Below are 19,303 nucleotides of genomic sequence, written 5' to 3'. Positions count from 1 at the left end.
AGGAACTGAAGCAGGTTCAAGACCAGCTGGGCTACAGTGTAACGGCTATTTAAAGGGCGGAGGTGGGTGGCGCTGATTCTGTGGGACAATTCTGTGGAGGTCAAGGTCTCCAGTAAGACTCCAGGTCAGATTTCCCGCCCTGAACACGTGACCTAGTCGGCTCTCAGCCCTGGGTGCGTTCCTCACGCTTGGCCAATGGGAGCCCTGGATAGATCTGGTGGGCGGGGCCGCTGCCGTAAAGGGCACAAGCATTTTTTTTTGTGCTGCGGCTCTGGGCCGGAGGGTCCCAGCTGCTGGCGAGTGGGAATCGGCCGGGACGGCGTACGTGCCTTGCGTGAGTGTGCGCGGTGACGGCGCGTGCGCGAACAGAGTGGGCAGTGTGGCAGGTCCACGTGCGGCCCTCGCCGCGACCCCAGCGGCGTAGCTCCATGTCCCAAGACACCCTGGCCTCCGCGGCCCTCCCCGAGTGGCCAGCCCGACTCCCTGCTACTGCAGTGACCTCAAGTTCGGCCAGCAGCCACACCTCGCCATGGTGACCGTGGGCAGCTACTGCGAGGCCGAAGGGCCGGTGGGGCCGGCTTGGACTCAGAATGGCTTGAGTCCCTGCTTCTTCTTCACACTCGTGCCCTCGACACTCATGGCTCTGGGGGTACTGGCCTTGGTGCTGGTTCTTCCCTGCAGGCGTCGGGAGGTGCCGGCTGGCACGGAGGAACTCTTTTGGGCGGCTGGCCCTCGGGTGGCTCCCTATGCGCTGCAGCTGTTTCTGGCCACACTTCAGGTGGCGCTGCCCCTGGCCGGCCTTACTGGCCGAGTGGGCACAGCACGGGGGGTCCGCTTGCCAGGCTACCTACTGTTGGCTTCAGTGCTGGAGAGTCTGGCCAGCACCTGTGGCTTGTGGCTGCTCGTGGTGGAGCGGCGCCTGGCACGGCAGAGTCTGGCAATGGGCGTCTGGATGAAGTTCAGGCATAGCTCGGGTCTCCTGCTCCTCTGGACCGTGGCGTTTGCAGCCGAGAACTTGGCCCTGGTATCTTGGAACAGCCCACAGTGGTGGTGGGCCAGGGCAGATCTGGGCCAGCAGGTGAGGGGCCTTCTGGGGAGGAGGAGAAGCACTGGCGTTTGATAAGTACTGCTTCTGGACCTACTGGTTCCATGCTTTAGGATGACTCTTTTAAGAAAGAAAAGAAAGGCGTGTCTGAAGGTGGCTGGAAGCTGATAGTCAACTGGTGGGAATAGCTAGCATTGAATGGGGTGTGTGTGCTGAGTCACTGTGGGTTTTCTTTTTTCTTTTTTTTCTTTCTTTTTTTTAAGCCTGTTGCTAGGCCCCTGAGAAGCATCTGAGTGTAATAAGCAGTAATACAATGGGTTTTGCATCCAGGTTTACACCTGTGCTCTGTTTCATTCCAGGTTCAGTTTGGCCTGTGGGTCCTGCGATATGTGACCTCTGGAGGACTGTTTATCCTGGGGCTCTGGGCCCCTGGACTTCGACCCCAGTCATACACCCTACAGGTTCACGAAGAAGACCAAGAGGTAGAAAGGAACCAGGTATGCCAAGTTTGGTAGCCCATGCCTGTAATCCCAGAGGCAGGAGGATCTCCGTGAGTTGAAGGCCAGCCTGGTCTACAAAGTGAGTTCTAGGACAGCCAGGGCTGTTACACAGAGAAACCCTGTCTCATAAAACCAAAAAGAAAAAAGAAAAGGACCAGTTATACCTAATTTTTTTCAATCAAGAGTGTTATCTGTGCTGGGGGAAGAATACGGTACCTTGTAAATGTTTGATTTTATTCCCCGTCATCATCCTTGAGAGAAATGGGCACAGCAAAGACATCAAAACAGCCTCTCCATGGGTGAAAAGTTTATTCCAAACTACCAAAGCTGTCTCTGGGGAAAGCAGAGAAGCAATGGGGTGTGTGTGGGGGAGGGTGTGTGTCTCCAGGGTTTTATGAAACCTGGAAATAAGGGAGTCTGAGCTAAGGTGGGGACTTGTAAATAGGGAGGAGCCTAGAGGCTAGCATTGACATGCTAACAGGCAGCACCAGTTATACATAAATGGAAGAGCCATGTGTCCCCCTTTTGCCAAAGATCAGAATAACTCCTTTTAACAAACAGAACTATTTTCAAGCCTCTGAGCGATTGCTGGCTTTTATATAAATGCCACCAAATTTTGGGAGAAGACATTTCTTGGGGGACCTGATCATCCTGTCCCTAGAGGTGAATGAGTTCTCATCACAAAGTTCAGTCTGTGATCCAGTGGCTTTCCTAACCCTGAGAGGGAACACTTGTGAACGTCAGATGCCTGTGAACTATGGTCCCATCTATTATTTCCTGAGGATACTGAGGCAGGTATACTTCTTTGTTTCTAACTCCTTTCCTGTGTGCTGTCTTCGTAGGTCCGATCCACAGACCGGATATCCACCTGGAAAGACCTTGGCAGGAAGCTTCGCCTGCTGAGCAGCTACTTATGGCCTCGGGGGAGTCCAGCACTACAGCTGATTGTGCTCATCTGCCTGGGGCTCATGGGGCTGGACCGGGCACTCAATGTGTTGGTCCCCATCTTCTATAGGGACATTGGTGAGGGGGTGGAAGGGTATGTTCAGCTTAGTGGCTGGGGTGGCTCTAACCTAGGGAGGTTATACGAAGATGGGAGCTGGGTAGTCAGAACCTGGGTGTTGGAGGTGAACCCCGGTACCTTTAATCCACAGTGAACTTACTGACTTCGAAGGCTCCTTGGAGCTCCCTGGCCCGGACTGTTACCACCTATGTCTTCCTCAAGTTCCTCCAGGGGGGTGGCACTGGCAGTACAGGTATGAGCGACTGTGTTCTTACCCTGGTTGACGTCAGTCTCTCCCATGGCAACTTCCTCACTGTCGTGTTTCTGATTATTCTTTCCACAGGCCCTTTGGGCACTTAGACCTCTTGGTGTTGGGCTGATGTTTCTCATCCCCCAAGACTAAGTAAGGCTTCCCCGGTTTCTCCAGGTTTTGTGAGCAACCTTCGAACCTTCCTGTGGATCCGGGTACAGCAGTTCACCTCCCGTGGTGTGGAGCTACGCCTCTTCTCCCACCTGCATGAACTCTCACTGCGCTGGCACCTGGGCCGGCGGACAGGGGAGGTGCTTCGGATTGTGGACCGGGGGACGTCCAGTGTAACGGGACTGCTCAGGTGCCACACCAGCGGGAAGGGTGTGTGTGGGGCAGGGAGCTGGGAAAACCCAGCTTGAGCTACCTTACTTTAAGGTCTTTTCGGCAAATTACAGGGAGAAGTTTTATGTCAAGTAACTCTAATGCAGACTGCTCATGTGGTGGCACATACCTGTAATCCCAGTACTGAAGCAGGAGGGTCAGAAGTTCAAGGCTAGCCTCGGCTACATAATGAGTTTGAGCTTGTCTTGGAAAACTTAGGATTCTGTCTCATGAAACAAAAGTGGGGCCTAGCCAGGTGGTGGTGGCGCACGCCTGTAATCCCAGCACTCGGGAGGCAGAGGCAGGCGGATCTCTGTGAGTTTGAGGCCAGACTTGTCTACAAAGCGAGTTCCAGGACAGGCTCCAAAGCTACAGAGAAACCCTGCCTCAAAAAAAAAAAAAAAAAAAAAAAAAAAAAAAAAAAAAAAAAGTGGGGCCTGGAGAGAAGGCTCAGCAGTTCAGGGCACACACTGCTTTTGCAGAGGACCTGAATTCAGTTCCCAGCACCACTTGCTGCAGGCAGCACACAACCACCTGCCACTCTAGCTCCAGGAGAGCCGACACTGTCTTCTGGCCTTCAGGTACCTCCCACAACTACCAGCCATATGCACATAATTTAAAAAGAAATGAAGACATAGATAGAACAAATCTTAAGAATTCCGTTCACTTTTCTAGAGTTACCCTACTGTGTTAAGCTATGCTTTTGTATTTTGCTTTAGATCTCTGAAGAGTCAGAACTAATGTGGTACTCTTTTTTTTTTTTAAACCAAAAGCTACCACAACATAGGTTCTTTCTCAAAATTGCTTTAACAAAACCTCATGAGATGTTTCCTTCCTTCTTCCTTTCTTTTTTCTTCCTTCCTTTCTTTTGTTTTTTCAAGACAGAGTTTTTCTGTGTAGCCCCGGCTGTCCTAGAACTCCCTTTGTAGACCAGGCTGGCCTTGAACTCACAGAGATCCCCTTGCCTCTGCCTCCTGAGTGTGCCACCACACCCAGCTGAGATTCCATTTCATCCATGTACAAAGGTCTTTCTTACTTGTAATTGATAGAGGTTATTTGTTATTGTTTTAGGTTTTTGGTTTCTTGGGGTGTGTGTGTGTGTGTGTGTGTGTGTGTGTGTGTGTGAGAGAGAGAGAGAGAGAGAGAGAGAGAGAGAGAGAGAGAGAGAAATGCTGAGGATTGAACCACTTAGGGCCTTGCACATGCTAAGAAAGCACTCCGTCCACATCCTCAGCCTTGTCTTTACCCAGGCTAGCCTTAAGCTCTCAGTCTTGCCTTAATTTCTAGAGGACTGGGATTATAGACCTTTGTCAGCGGGACTTACTAACCATCTACCTCTTGAAAGGTATTTAGATTTGTTGCTGTTGAAAATGAAACACTACAGTAACACTCGTGGAGGTAAGATTGTTGGGTCTAAATCTTCAAACCTTTCTCTCGCCTGACTTACTCTTCTAGCTACCTGGTGTTCAACATCATCCCCACCTTGGCTGACATTATTATTGGCATCATCTACTTCAGCATGTTCTTCAACGCCTGGTTTGGCCTCATTGTGTTCCTGTGCATGAGTCTTTACCTCAGTGAGTGCTGCCTGGGGAAACCATCTCCCTGAACTGTGTGGGTCTTCCTTGGGCATGAGCCCTATCCTCACTCAGCCTGCTGACCTTGAGCAGCCTCAGGGTTGGTGGGCTTGACTAGTCTCTGTCCACTCCCTGTCAAGGCTGAGCCTTAGTTCAACCTTGATGAAAGCCAGGGAAGGAAGGGCATGTATGTCACAGTAGGTCTTCCCCATGTGACCGGTCAAGGACAAACTATGTAACACAATGCATCTTCTTTTCATGTGCCAATTAAAAGCATTTTTCTACTTGAAACTTTGCAAGACTACAAAGAAATCTTGCATGCAACTCCTTTCCTTGGTGAATGTACAGTTCTCTCTCTCTCTTTCTGGGTCTGGGTTCCCGGGTGCTAGCGTAGGTTTAGAATGCGTGGCACAGAGCATGGACATCTGTATTTGGTCTCAGCTGTTAGAGATGATGTCCTGTTCTTCTCCCTCCTGTCATCCTCCTCTAGTACTGACGATTGTGGTCACTGAGTGGAGAGCCAAGTTTCGCCGTAGCATGAACACACAGGAAAATGTCACCAAGGCACGAGCAGTGGACTCTCTGCTGAACTTTGAGACGGTAACAGAGGCCCTGAGATGGTGGTGGGGAGCCGGGAGAGGTGGCGGAGCATAGCTGGGCCACTGAAAGGACAAGGATCTGGAGGAGATATTAGAAATTGGGAAGCAGCAGAGGCAGGAAGACTCTCTGAGTTCAAGCCCAGCTCGGACAACATAGCAAGTTCCAGGCCAACCAGCCTACATAACAAGACCCCATCTCAAAGTAAATTTTTTTAAATTATTAAAAATAAATTTAGATGCCAGGCAGTAGCAGCACACGCCTCTAATCCCAGCTGTCAGGAGACAGAGGCAGGTGAATCTCTGAGTTCCAGGCCAGCCTGGTCTACAGAGTAAGTTCCAGGATAGCCAGGCTACACAGAGAAACCTTCTCTCGAAAAGCTAAAAAAAAAAAGTGAAACAGATTTAGAAATTGAGAAGAAGGATCAGGTCTCTGGAGGGAATGCTCCAACAGCTCTGTGCTGTGTGATCTCCTCAGGTGAAATACTACAATGCTGAGGGTTATGAAGTAGAGCGCTATCAGGAGGCCATCATCAAGTATCAGGTGAGGATGCTCATGTGAGCTGACCTGTGTCGTCATCACTAGGGCTGAGAAGAGTGAAACCCGGGGGTAAAGTTGGAGGTGCTTGGACCCTGACTGGGATTTGGCGGCAGCTGACCCACACAGGCTGGTCCTTCCTCCTGTTCTTTTTCTGTCCCCAGAGTTTGGAGTGGAAGTCGAGTGCTTCGCTGGTAGTACTGAATCAGACCCAGAACTTGGTGATTGGACTTGGGCTCCTCGCCGGCTCCTTGCTTTGTGCATACTTCGTCAGTGAGCAGAAGCTGCAGGTGAGACAGACTCATGGAAGAAAAAGAAGAGGGGCCTGAGGCCCACATGTGAGCCACTAGGCTCCCAGATGGGCTGTAGACAAAGGGACAGGAAGAGCAACCTGCAGCCTTCCGGTGAGGTGACGTAGTGGCCTCTCTGGGTCTCTACAGGTTGGGGACTTTGTGCTTTTTGGCACTTACATCACTCAACTGTACATGCCTCTCAACTGGTTTGGCACCTACTACAGGTAACCTGGTCCCCGTCCCTCATCCGCTCAGGGTGCACGGCTCCCACAGTTCCTTGCGGGAGCCCCAGCCACCACTCTGTTTGCAGGATGATCCAGACTAACTTCATTGACATGGAGAACATGTTTGACTTGCTGAAAGAGGAGACAGAGGTGAGTACAGGGGGATGAATCAGCCGGGGTAGGGGGAGGGTTTCTGTGTCTAGGAATCCCAGGCCAGTGATGGTAGCACATGCTGGCTGTGTTCTCCAGGTGAAGGATGTTCCTGGAGCAGGGCCCCTTCGTTTTCACAAGGGCCAGATTGAGTTTGAGAATGTGCACTTCAGCTACGCTGATGGGTGAGCGCTGGCTGCCTTTTGCTTTGCTTCTTTCCCCTCGTCTATTTACACACCACCTTCCTGCCCTCCACCCTGCTCTGAACCCCAGCTCTACAGTCCACCACTGTGGTAGAGGGAATAGAGAGAGCCTAGACAGGAGAGGAGGGGAAGGACCATTGCTAGCTCTGGGGTTGGAGAGTCCATCTGCTCCTGTAGGATTCAGTAGATCCACTGCTGAATCCACCGTTCTTTCTTGCAGGCGGGAGACCTTACAGGATGTGTCCTTCACTGTGATGCCTGGACAAACAGTGGCTCTGGTGAGGGAAGACCTAGCTACTCGGCTGGAATTCCTTGACTTTCTCTTTCAGTGCTGATGATGGCTCATCATGACCCTGGCTAGGCATTCAGAGCCTGGTTGTAACAGGCAACAGGATTGAATGTTGCAGCCTTCCTGGATCTTGGTGGCCTTTTAAAGAGGGAGCCTTAAAAGCCAGAAGGCCTGAGAATTTTCTTCCCATGTTTCCAATGTCACAGGTGGGGCCATCTGGGTCTGGAAAGAGCACAATTTTGCGCCTGCTGTTTCGGTTCTATGACATCAACTCTGGCTGCATCCGAATAGATGGACAGGACATTTCACAGGTAAGGTTGCCGCAGAGAAGACTGATCTAGGCTAGGGATCTATGGAGGAACAGCAAAGGATAGGCATCCCTGAGATATCAGCCTTGCAAAAAACTAGGGCCTTGCATGATCTGATGGTGCTGGTCTGTAATCCCAGGATGGAGGATAGCAAGGTCAAGTTCTGCCAGAGCTCCAAATGAGTTCAAGACCAACCTGAGTTAACTCAGCTAGACTCTGTCTCCAAATAAATGGGGGGAAGGGAGGCTCCCAGGTTTATTCTCCAGACCTCCAGAAATATAAGAACCTGGGCCTTAGTGCCATGTGACCAAGATTCACCCAGGGAAGTAATCACAAGGACAGTGTGCCATGTGAAGTATGCATGTCTGTCTCTCAAGAGGCAGACGCCATGTTTTCTGCTCATGAATGGAGAGGACCTGGAGAGATTTGCCTACCCAGCTAGGATTTGTGGTGGCCATGGCTGAAATCTTCCCCTAGGCAGCTTTTCCCCAATGCTTCCTGGAAGCTTGAAGGGAACTCACTGGACAGGGTCTCTTGGTCTCAGGTGACCCAGATCTCTCTCCGGTCTCACATTGGAGTTGTGCCCCAGGACACTGTCCTCTTCAACGACACCATTGCCAACAATATCCGCTATGGTCGTGTCACAGCCGGGGACAGTGAGGTAGAGGCTGCTGCTCAGGCTGCAGGCATTCATGATGCCATCCTCTCTTTCCCAGAAGGTGAGGTCTCTCCCTACCCAGTGAAGTCCTCTTACTCCCTCAGATTCAGTTCCACCCTTCCCTTGCCACCTGCTGCCCACAGAAGCCAAGTGGATTTACCTGTGACATGAGGGAGGTGCTTAATATCCACAGGGTATGAGACACAGGTGGGCGAGCGGGGGCTGAAGCTGAGTGGGGGTGAGAAGCAACGAGTGGCCATTGCCCGTACCATTCTTAAAGCTCCAGACATCATTCTGCTGGATGAGGTGAGGCCCCAACATTTGCCCGTCATTCTCCCATCTATGCCCAAGCCACTTCCTGAGCAGTTCCCTACCTTGCAAAGCTATTACCAGTTCATTTTTACCATAGTTCATAAATCCAAACTGTCCTGGAGGCCTCCACTAGGAGCCTGCACCCTCCTCTCCTTGGAGTCTCTGGGTAGCAAGACCATCTCACCCAAGCTCTTTCTGTAGGCAACATCAGCACTGGATACATCTAATGAGAGAGCCATCCAGGCCTCTCTGGCCAAAGTCTGCACCAACCGCACCACCATCGTAGTAGCGCACAGGTACAGGACTACAGGGCTCGCTCGTATGGCTGGCACTGCGGACCGCTTTGGATGGGGGTAGTAGGTAACTGATGTCTGACCTCTCAGGCTCTCAACTGTGGTCAATGCTGACCAGATTCTTGTCATCAAGGACGGCTGCATCATAGAGAGAGGAAGGTGAGCCATGCAGGTCGAACAGGGCGGCGGCTCCTGGAGGGCGGCGGCTCCTGGAGGGCGTCCCCCTTGTTTACTCCCTGTTCTCCTTGAGATTGGGGTGAGACCGTGGGTGGGACTTACACTTGCCTTATCATCCCAGGCACGAAGCTCTGTTATCCCGAGGGGGTGTGTATGCTGAAATGTGGCAGCTGCAGCAGCAAGGACAAGAAACTGTCTCAGAAGACGCTAAACCTCAGGACTCGGCATAGTGACAAGGGTGACCTCTTCCCTTCCGAAAGCTAACTCAGGAGAAGAAGATGCGTGCCCTCTCCGGGGCCTATTTCATCCTGCTGTAGGACTTCAGTGCTCGCTATTGGACAGGAAAGGGCCTCCAGATAGCACTGTAAGGAAATAAATGGACTGTGCAAGCATGGCTGTGGCTTGGCTGTGGGGACCGTGAGAGGCCTCTACCCTTGAGTAGAATGAACGTTCCTGTCAACGCTGGTTGTTCTGGGTTAGAGAGGAGAAAGAAACACACAGACTTCTTACTAACTGCCAAAGTCTTTACTCTTCCCAGGCCTCTCCCGTCCACTACCTGTGGCCAGCCTGGGGTGGGGGTTGGGGGGATGACATGAGGAAAGCGGCTGGGGATGGAATCTACCAAGGCCCCAGACAGAATGATTCCCAGCCACCCTCTGCAGCAGCAGAACTAGCAGGGTCGTTCCTTGGCTCGGCTGGACAAACGTCCTTCCTCTCCAGGCTCCATGGAGTGTCCTCCACGTCACTCTTGCTTGTCTCTGCAATCCGGGCTTCTCTGTGCTTCCTTTCCCTGGGTACCCTGGAGATGTGAGGGTCACAATCCTCAGGTGAGCCTCCCTCCCCAAGCCCAGGACCCTAGCACAGGCTGCAGTTGGACGGCTTCAAGCTACGGCTCTGCGCCTGGAGCAAGGAGAGGAGGAGAAGACAGTGTAAAGTCAAGACAGGAGCCAGCAGGTCCCGGGCCAGCTCAGCATGAGCTGGAGTCACTGGAGGGGAGCAGAGATCATCAACCACCCAACACTCCACAGCTGGGAGGGATCGACCCTAACTCTCACCCCCAACACAAGACCCACCTTACCCAGCCCGCATACCTGCTGCTGCTGTTGTTGGTATTCTGCCTCACTGGCTGACAGTGCCTGCGCTAATGCCAAGTCTTCCTCCTCCTGAGAACTGAGAAAGGGAGCGCTTAAGTTTATAAAACCCGAGGATGTGATCTGTTCAGTAACGTGGTGCCGAGGACCTCTTGAGTGTGACCTCAGCCTTTACTGTAACCAACAGGCTAGATATTAGCATTGTTGCCATTGGTACAGAGAAGATCAAGGCCTTAGGGATGTCTCATCTAATCTGGATAGGAAGTTCATAGCTATTGCAGTGGGTTGGAGTGGTTCCACTCCATCCTTCCAACAGATCTTGCCTTCATTTAGAGTAGGTACCTTGGGACCTGGGGTGGAGCCTCTGCAAGGGACAGTTCCAGGGCACGTTGCAGAGCCTCATCCTCACTCTGCAAAGGGAGAAAGACAGACCAGTTTCCTTGGACTTGACGCTGTATGGATTTACTTCTGTCCAGTCAACCTTCCCTAACTCACCAAGCCAATCTGTAGAGCAACCACTGGAAGGGATTTCCAGGGTGGAATCTGGGATGTGACTCTAGGATAGACATTCAACAGACTGTGGTTAGAGATGTGAAGGGGTTCACCGTGGGGGCGGGGGGAGAAGAAACAGGTAGGTCTACCTGCTGGGAGAGGAGGAAGGCAAGGTCCGACTTGGACTGGGGACAGTGCTTGTAGAAGCCAGACCTTGAGCTCTGGAGATAGCAGCAAGCCTGCAGGGAAGAAAGACATTCTAACATACTCCCAGGATATGCTTTGGAAGTTCCTCTAAGTACTCTGCAAAACCGTATACTTTGCAAAAGAGTTAAATTGGGCCCAAGTTTGTATATAGTCTGTAATTTCAGCTACCTGGAAGGTTCAGACAGGAAAACTGAAAACTGTACAGGGCAGAGTGAGTTCAATGACAGCTTGGGCAACTTAGTGGACTCTTGTCTCAAAGGCATAAAAAGAGCCTGAAGTAATGTACACTGTAATCTCAGAAGTTGAGGTCTGAGGCAGGAGGACAGCCACAAGTTGAGGCCAGTCTGGGCTCAAAAGTGAAACCTCTGAAAGAACAGAGAAGGCCAAGGCTCGGTGGTACAGTGCTTGCCTAGTGTGTGCAAGGCCCTGGGTCCACTCTGGACACACCAGGGGGAAAGCATGAAGAAAGACTACTTTGGTCAAGGCAGCTATGGCTGAAGCAAAGCCAGTAGAGTACTTGGTGGCAATTACCCCGCCCGGCTGGTCAGATGACCCTCCCCAGAGCAATCATGGTCCAGTGGGTGACGGTGCTTGATGCAGAAGTTTCGGCCACACTGGTCACAGGTCAGTTTCATCATCTCCCTCTGCCGGCAGCCGGAACGTTCACACTTATTGGTGAAGATCTGAGATGAAGCAGGGTTTGTCATTTATGAAACTCCTTTCTCCCCACGGAGCTAGCCCTTTAGGTTTGCAGACATCAGTATTCGAAGCTGGGTTGTCGATCACTAACCCCTCCATTATTCATTTACCTTGCGTTTTTGCTGCGCGGGATCAGAGCGACAGTCTCTGTCAATATGCTCTCCCACAGCTCGGTCAGGAGCCTCCCCTCTGGCCACTGGCACAGGCACATTACAGAGGGGGCACACAGGTACCTGGATATCCTATAGTCAAGGGGCAGGAATCAGTCTGAGCGCCAACCAACCTCTAACCAGGATATACCACTCACAAATACACTAGAAAACCAAGTTTCCCAGTACCGGGGCTTAGAAACACAATGACTAAGAGTGGAAAATACAAGGCAGACAGATCCCTGAAAGCATCTGCTCCCGCTCTTCTCAGAACCACCCCCTTTCACCCTCACGATCGCCCCCTCACCTTTTGGTAAGCTGATCCACAGTGATGCTGGGCGTAGGCCACATGGTCTGCGCAGAAGATGCCGGAGCAGGCATCGCACTTGAGTGGCAAAAAATCTACAGAGAATGGGTGGGATTGCAGGTTCAAAGGGAAACTAACCTGGTTGTCCCTTCCTCTAGCTAAGGGCTTCCACTCCGGTAGGGAAAACTAACTCCGCCCTATTTTTGCCGCACACTGCACCCCTTCCACTGTCCACGAAGCCTCTGGCCACGCCCCCAGCTCCAGCCCCCCCCCCCAACTTGGAGCCCCGCCCTCCTGGCATTGCCAGCTCCAGTGCCCACCCTCCCCGCCCCACCTGCAGTCCCCAGCCCCAGCCGTCCGGCCCCGCCCCCCGCACGCTCCGCCCCTCACCCAAGCGCTGACAGCTCGGCTCGGAACAGTGAGCCCCGAGGTCCGGAAACTCCATGGCCAGACCGTGCGGGGCCAGCCGCGGGGAAGAAGCGAGCGCCGAGCGTGCCGAGGACTCCCGCTCCGGGTCCGGTCCGCAACCCCGCAACTCCGGGGGGCTCTCCGCCCCGCCCCTTCCTCTCCCCCGCCCAGCACAGGTTACCGAAACCCGGGCGCCTGCCGGCCCGCGGCCCCTGCTCCTCCTCCCGCCGGCGCGCGCACTGACGTCATCGCGTTGGGCGGGGCCCGTCGCGGGCGGGCCGTGAGTTGCAGGCGGAGAATCGCAGAAGAGGTACGCTTGGAACCTGGCCTCTCTGGAGCCTGTGTAGCTCGGAGAAGGATTTTTCTGGAAGCCTCGGGGATGAGGGAAACGGATCACTGAAGGCGAAAATGATGCGTATCGGTGGACAAGGGTGGTTTGGAGGGCAGTTCTGTCTTTGGTCTGCTTCTCACGCTGCCTCTTTTCTTTAAGAAATGACAGCTACTATGTTTCTCTGTGGTGCAGATTCCGTTCCAGGTTTTAGGTTTGATATCCATCCATTAAGACATCCCTGGCCCTTGTCAGTCTGACCTAGGCACACTTGCTATGTCATCTCCTTCCTGCCATTCCAGCTGGTCTGGCTTGGTGGTTCACGCCTTTAATCCCAACACTTGGGAGGCAGATGCAGGTGGATATCTCAAAGTTTGATGCCGTAACTTCGGACAGCAGCCCTCTGAATTGCGCGCGCGCGCGCGCGCGCGCACACACACACACACACAGGAAGGGAGGGGGGTGAAATTAAAATATAATGAGTCAGGGACCAGGTCTACCTTGTTTTCTGTTGAATCCCAGCACCTAACTACCCAGAATACAGTGGTCATCAGATGCCTAATCACCTACAAAGCTAATTTAAAGTAGGTTCCTGGGTTGTAGAACTTCTGATTCAGTGGGAAGCTCCCGAAGGATTGTTCATGCAGATTTCTCATGTATCACATTTTGAAAAACATTAGCCTAGTATATTCTCAGTGTTCTGGGTTTTGTGTGTGTGTGTGTGTGTGTGTGTGTGTGTGTGTGTGTGTGTGTGTGTGGTTTTTATTTATTTATTTATTTATTTTGAATGAAGTGTGGAAGTCATTAGACTCGCATCCACCTTTAGGAACCACAGACTAAGACCTTCCTGGTTCAGCACATTTGCTTCTCACATGCTTCTGACATTGGGATTGGTGGTCAGTCTATGTTCCCATAGGTATAAACATAGAAACAAGTAAACAAGTGAAGTAAAAAGACAGTTTCTCCCTCTCAACCTTCCCCTCATCTTTCAACTTTGGTTTCCGCTGTGTCTGCTTCCTGGACCCTCACAACTGTAAGGCCAGGAGAAATTAAGACTGTTTTTTTCCTGGCTACCTCAGGCAGAAGCCCTATTCCCAGCTCCCACTGTACCCAATCACCTTGTCTTTGGTCATCTTCCAACTTATGTGCCCGCCACACCTATATGCTTGTTGATTGAGCTTCAGAGACCTTAGAAAAATGCCCTGAGACAGAAATACTGAGGCTAGGTGAGCCATGAAGGCTCACAGGAACTGTCTGCTGCAGGGAAAGATGAAGTTTGAAATGGGCAGGGCAGCTGTGACATGGGGCATCTGGAACATCTGCTACTCATGGCCAATCAGAATCTGTCCTCGTTCAGAATCAAGGCCAAGAGAATCAGTGTTCCTAATAAAGTTGATCTGTAACATATGATCTATGGGATGACTATCTGCCATATTGTCACACTGAAATGCTCTGATGGGTGATGGGACACAGACAATGAATCTTGCAGCTCACACCAATGATCTCAATCATTATCTGACTCCTCTCTGCATCTCCAATCCCCAGCAAAGCTATGGCTAACTGCTATCGTTTTATTGATCCCCCTCTCACCCCCTCCTTTTTGTATTTTTCCTTTGTTCCGTGTGTGTGTGTGTGTGTGTGTGTGTGTGTGTGTGTGTGTGTGTGTGTATGTGTTACATGTGTATGAGTCTGAAGGTACACATGCCTCTTTGGAAGCCAGAGCAAGATGTCAGATGTCATCTTCTGTTGCTGTCTGCCTGTTGCTTTGAGACGGGCTCTCTCACTGAACTGGAAGCTCACCCCTGTAGCAGACTAGCTGGCCAACAAACTCAGGATCTGTGTGTCTCTGTTCCCCTTCTAGTCACTTGTAGAGGGGGTTGGGAAGGAGGAGTCACAGCACAAATGTAGAGGTCAGAGGACAAACTGGGGGAGTCGGGTCTCTCCCACCACCATATGGGTCCTTAGGCTAAAACCCAAGTGTCCAGGTTTGGCAGTGCCTTTACCCACTGAGCCATCTCATGCACCCCACCCACCCCACCCCTGCTTTTCTCTCCAGGGTCTTTCTTTTCTTTTTATTTGTATTTGTACGTGTGAGTGTATCTCATGTGTGTGCAGGTGTCTTTGGAGGTCAGAAGAATTTGTTGGATACATGTCCTGTAGTTAAGAGTTACAAGTGGACCAGGTGGTGGCGGCACACACCTTTAATCCCAGCACTTGGGAGGCAGATGGATCTCTGTGAATTTGAGGCCAGGCAAGTTCCAGGACAATCAAGGCTGTTATACAGAGAAATTCTATGGGGGGGAGGGGTTGGGGGGGACATAGGAGGTGGGAAATGGGTTAAGCAGCTACAGCACACTCCAATAGTAGCATAAACAAGAAGTTTAAGTTCTTGCTTGTATGAGAATCCTGAACTGGTGTGACATTCAGAAGCCCCAGGTCTTCCTAATTTGTTGCTCTGTCTCCCTAAGGTGCTGCCTTAATCCACATGTTTCCAACTGAGTCCTTATTTCAGGCCACAGAATATGGGAAAAGAAAAGGAAGGCATTGTTAGAATTCCTAGCCATGCCCCCAGCTGTATGACCGCACATGTGCTGTCCAGTAGCCAGGCAAGATGCTTAGTCATCCTAGGGCCTTACATCCTATGTAATCCATGTGCTATGTATGGGGTCATATAGTTTATGTGCATGGGTGGGCATAGCTACATAAGCCCAAACACGATGTGCGGGGAGGGGGGGTGGCTATAAAAGTGGGTTCCAGGGCTGGAGAGATGGCTCAGAGGTTAAGAGCACTGAACGCTCTTCCAGAGGTCCTGAGTTCAATTCCCAGCACCCACATGGTGGCTCACAACCATCTGCAGTGAGATCTAGCACCCTCTTCTGTATACATAATAAATAAATAAATAAACCTTAAAAAAAAAAAAAACTTACAAAAAAGCAGGTTCCATATGTTCCTTCCCTCTCTTCGGGCAGTCCATAGGCCTAAGTGCACCCTTCTGTTACCCTCCCTTAACAAACTCTTAGAGTCGGTTTTGTTATGCCTCGTGGCTTCTCTCGCATGGTAAACAGCACCGCTTAATAAATAACATTGTGCCGCTTAATAAATAACAGGCATACCTCTGTCCTTTGAGGGCCCAACCCCGAGTCAGCTTGTGTAATTTCCAAACACTTCGCATTGGCTAGCACTTACTCACATGGTCATGCTGGGCTCCAAGGGAGCTGGAAAATGCAGGTGGCCATGTGTCAGATAAAACTTGAGGACGTGTAGATATTTGTACTACAATTGGTGTCACGTGGGGTAAAGGGTAACTTTTACAGTAGTGAGAATGTGCTAACCCTGAAGTAATGGAACAAATGTTGGGCCTGTAAGGTTTTGTCTTGGCTTATCTGGATTTGGAGACCAAGAGGATAGAGTATTACTTTGTCAGTCTCCTATTGTGACTGTATCTGTTGGTTGTCTGTCCAGTATCCACTCCCCACCTCCCTTCTTAAAGACAAAACCTTAGTTAGTCATTATACACTGAACAAAATTGCATTTTGGTTTGGTTTGGTTTGGTTTTTTTTCCAGGGTTTTCAAGACAGGGCTTCTTTGTGTAGCCCAGGTTGTCCTGAAACTCCCACTGTAGACCAAACTGGCCTTGAACTCAGAGATTCTCCTGCTTCTGCCTCATCAGTGCTGGGACTAAAAGCATGCACAAGCATTGTCTGGCCCTTTTTATTTTTATTCTATTTTGAGACAGAGCCTCTTCTCTAAGTTGCCCAGACTGGTCTCAAATATGTGATCCTGCTGCCTCAGCCTCCGGAGTAGCTGGGATTGTAGACACTGACCATTGAATTACAACTAGAGCCAGCTTTTTGTTTGTTGGTTGGTTTGTTGGTTGGATTGAGATAGGGTTTCTCTGTGTAACAGCTCTGGGTGTCCTGGAATTTGCAGACTGGGCTGGCCTCAAACTCATAGAGATCCACCTGCCTCTGCCTCCCAAGTGCTGTGAGTAAAGGCATGCATCACCACCTTGCCTGAGCCTGTCTTTTTTTTTTTTTTAATTGTATTTTTATTGGGTTCTAGTATGGGAATAAAATGCAGAGAAGTCTGTGTTGTTCAGCTTTCAGTTTAAGTGGACTTTAGCTGATGCTGTTATGTCTAATCAGCATGCACACTCTTGGAGGTGGGAAATGGAGTTTGTGTGAGTGTGCAGCTGGAGCTGGAAGCTTGGGGAGTGTTGCGGTAGCGCCCACGCTACCACCACCCCTTTACCATGTCCGAGCGAGGGGCTGTGGATCGAAAAACAGAGACAAAAGACAGCGGGTCATTTGTGCCAGGGGATGCCGAATGCCATTTATTGAAGAAGGGAGAGAACCTTAAATACAGGTTTACAGCACAATGGAGGAACCCCGGAGGGCAGAAGTTCGCTACTGAATATTCTACATTCTTGCACCTAAGCTGTTAACACCAAATGCAGGAAACACAAACAAGCAACATCCCTTAAGCATTCAGGAGGGTGGAGACCAGCAGGGAATCAGCATAGGGAGGACGTCAAGGTCAGGCAAGCAGGGCAGCAATTACCCAACTTGTGAGTTCCAGGGCTCTACAGGGGAGCATCATTCGTGGTGTTGCCCAGAGTTTATGGCCATGAAGATGTCTCCTGACCAGCCTTAAAGTTAATTAAAGTAGTTCTGTGCAGACCTCACTGATGTGTATTTCCCCCTGCTAAAAAAAAAATGACTGGAATCATACTTGGAATGTGATCTAATAATAGGGAAGTGATCTTATCACTGGGCCCCCTGTGTGTGTCGCTGCTCTCATGGGAAACCTCAGAGATGATCTGGACTCTCAATTAGATTGGTGCCCTTCCTTCCCAGACTGAGTGGGGATTCTTCAGTCTTCTGCACCTCTGAACCATTAGCTGAGCCAGTCTTTTATTTTATTTTAAATTTATTTACTCTTTATTTTATGTCCATTGGTGTTTTGCCATGGGTTTCAGGTCCCCTGGAACTGGAATTACAGACAGTTGTGAGCTGCCATATGGGTGCTGGGAATTGAACCTGGGTCCTCTTGAAGAGCAGTCAGTGCTCTTACCACTGAGCCATCTCTCTAGCCCCTGAGCCAGTCTTAAAGTAGATGTATTTTTGGTTTGATTTGTTTTTATGGTGGCACATGCCTTTAATACCAACATATGGATCCAGAGGCAGGATGATCACTGTGAGTTCCAGGCCAGTCTAGTCTACAGAGCTAGTTCTGGGCCAACCAAGGCTACATAGTAAGACCCTGTCTCAAGAGGTTGGGAGAGGAGTAGATATTTTCCAAATCTTTGACCACTACCCATATTAATAAAAAACATATTTGCTGGATGGTGGTGGCACACGCCTTCAATCCCAGCACTTGGGCAGATCTCTGTGAGTTCCAGGCCAGCCTGGTCTACAGAGTGAGTTCCAGGACAGCCAGGGCTGTTACATGGAGAAACCCTGTCTCGAAAAACCAAAAGAGAAAAAAAAAAAAAAAGTCTTGACCTTACATTTGATATTATTTCTATTTACTTTTCTTTTTTATGTTTGATATTCTATTCTTCTATTCACTTTTTAAAAGATACTGATGGCAATATACTATGAATGTTTTCATCCCTCTGTGAGGGCTAATTTTATGTCAACTTGACACAAGTTAGCATTATGTGAAATGTAGGGTATTTTCTAATTATTGATTGATGGGGAAGGCCCCCCAGCCCATTGTGGATGGGGCCAGCCCTGAGCTGGTGGCCTGGCTTTTTTAAGAAAGCAGGCTGAGCCATGATGAGCAGTACCCCTCTACAGCCTCATTGGCTTCTGCCTCCAGGTTCTTGCCTGGCTTGAGTTTCTGCCCTGTTTTTGATGATATGGAACTGTGAGTGAAATAAACCCTTTCCCTTTCAAGTTGCTTTTGGTCATGATGATAATTTTATCACAACAGTAGTAACCCTCACTAAGACACCCACCGTCCCATTAACAGTTTGCAATCTAAAATTTTTTGGAGGAAAAAAAAAATCTCTAAGCCAATTAAACTACCATCTTTCTCCTTGAGCACAGCATGTGTGGAAAAAAATGAACATTTAGAAAAACAAAAGTGTTGGCCACTTTCTTTTTAAAAGATGCCACTAGTGCCTTCCCAGTAAGCCGCTTTACTTTCATCTGCTGCTCTTAGACGTTGTAAATGTTGTTCAGTATGCCTGACAGACAACTCCCTATGGATAGAAGCAGTTTACCTTGACCAAACAGTTAAGGTGTCACTCCGATGTAGTCCGGAAGAGGCGTTGACTCCAGATGCATTCTGGGACTTCTGCTTGTTTTGAATATTAATCAATTTACTTTATAACCTAGTAATAAAAATATTTATTTCCAGAAAAATGTTGACAACTTTGTATTCCTCATTAATGATTTAAATGTTAAAATGTGTATGTCTTTTTTTTTTTTTTTTTTTTTTTTTTTGAGGCAGCGTCTCATTGTAACCCAGTTGGCTTTAAACCCCCTATCTAGCCAGTAATGACCTTGAACTCCTGCGCCTCCTGCCTCTACCTCCCAATACTCAGTTTTTGGTGATACATTGGCGTGGTAGTGAACCTACAGCTTTAACCTGGCCCTGTTTTCTTGTTTGTTTGGTTTTTTGTTTTTGCTAGAGACTCTATCTGTAGAGATACAATCCAGGAGCTAATGGAACTCACCATGTAGACCAGGCTAGCCTTGAACTCACAGAGATCTACCTGCATCTGCCTCTGAAGTGCTGGGGTTAAAGAACACCACTGGGCTGGAGAGATGGCTCAGAAGTTGAGAGCACCGACTGCTCTTCCAGAGGTCCTGAGTT

General features: G+C 50.0%; 2 protein-coding genes across 5 annotated transcripts; one reads left to right on the top strand and one right to left on the bottom strand.

The window, feature by feature from the left end:
• The first annotated feature begins 251 nt into the window (after window positions 1–251).
• Window positions 252–9,191, top strand: Abcb6 (ATP binding cassette subfamily B member 6 (Langereis blood group)). The gene is made up of 19 exons (XM_036173382.1): window positions 252–1,078; window positions 1,405–1,542; window positions 2,388–2,568; window positions 2,700–2,801; window positions 2,976–3,159; window positions 4,635–4,756; window positions 5,247–5,356; window positions 5,831–5,896; window positions 6,055–6,180; window positions 6,331–6,407; window positions 6,494–6,557; window positions 6,657–6,742; window positions 6,981–7,038; window positions 7,256–7,360; window positions 7,902–8,076; window positions 8,209–8,321; window positions 8,529–8,623; window positions 8,711–8,779; window positions 8,919–9,191. Exons 1-19 carry the CDS (start codon window positions 530–532, stop codon window positions 9,025–9,027), a joined length of 2,529 nt encoding a protein of 842 aa, XP_036029275.1. The 5' UTR covers window positions 252–529; the 3' UTR covers window positions 9,028–9,191.
• Window positions 9,192–9,303: 112 nt separating this feature from the next.
• Zfand2b (zinc finger AN1-type containing 2B) lies at window positions 9,304–12,405 on the bottom strand. 4 transcript variants are annotated; one of them, XM_036173383.1, is made up of 9 exons: window positions 12,133–12,400; window positions 11,743–11,837; window positions 11,397–11,528; window positions 11,119–11,270; window positions 10,530–10,619; window positions 10,384–10,444; window positions 10,231–10,298; window positions 9,889–9,967; window positions 9,304–9,596 (listed from the first exon to the last, which is right to left on the bottom strand). In XM_036173383.1, the coding sequence occupies exons 1-9, from the start codon at window positions 12,185–12,187 to the stop codon at window positions 9,540–9,542; spliced, it is 789 nt and encodes a 262-aa protein (XP_036029276.1). In that variant the 5' UTR covers window positions 12,188–12,400; the 3' UTR covers window positions 9,304–9,539. The 4 variants fall into 4 exon arrangements, 2 of the variants coding, with proteins under 2 accessions (XP_036029276.1, XP_036029277.1); XM_036173384.1 differs by having other exon boundaries at window positions 9,304–9,697; window positions 12,133–12,395; XR_004943599.1 differs by having other exon boundaries at window positions 9,531–9,596; window positions 9,889–9,960; window positions 12,133–12,405.
• Between the last annotated feature and the right edge of the window lie 6,898 nt (window positions 12,406–19,303).

The sequence above is a fragment of the Onychomys torridus genome, chromosome 23 (genome assembly GCF_903995425.1).
Source record: "Onychomys torridus chromosome 23, mOncTor1.1, whole genome shotgun sequence".
NCBI lineage: Eukaryota > Metazoa > Chordata > Mammalia > Rodentia > Cricetidae > Onychomys > Onychomys torridus.
This window is presented reverse-complemented; position numbering and strand designations above follow the sequence as displayed.

Bases quoted from the DNA above. Each gene is read 5' to 3' on its own strand.
- Abcb6 (XM_036173382.1), top strand. From the start codon at position 530: ATGGTGACCGTGGGCAGCTACTGCGAGGCCGAAGGGCCGGTGGGGCCG. The intron at 5,897-6,054 runs GTGAGGATGCTC...TTCTGTCCCCAG, and splicing joins AGGCCATCATCAAGTATCAG to AGTTTGGAGTGGAAGTCGAG. The intron at 8,077-8,208 runs GTGAGGTCTCTC...TAATATCCACAG, and splicing joins CATCCTCTCTTTCCCAGAAG to GGTATGAGACACAGGTGGGC.
- Zfand2b (XM_036173383.1), bottom strand. From the start codon at position 12,187: ATGGAGTTTCCGGACCTCGGGGCTCACTGTTCCGAGCCGAGCTGTCAG. The intron at 11,529-11,742 runs GTGAGGGGGCGA...CCTTGACTATAG, and splicing joins GTGGATCAGCTTACCAAAAG to GATATCCAGGTACCTGTGTG. The intron at 10,445-10,529 runs GTAGACCTACCT...TGTCTATCCTAG, and splicing joins CCTTCCTCCTCTCCCAGCAG to AGTCACATCCCAGATTCCAC.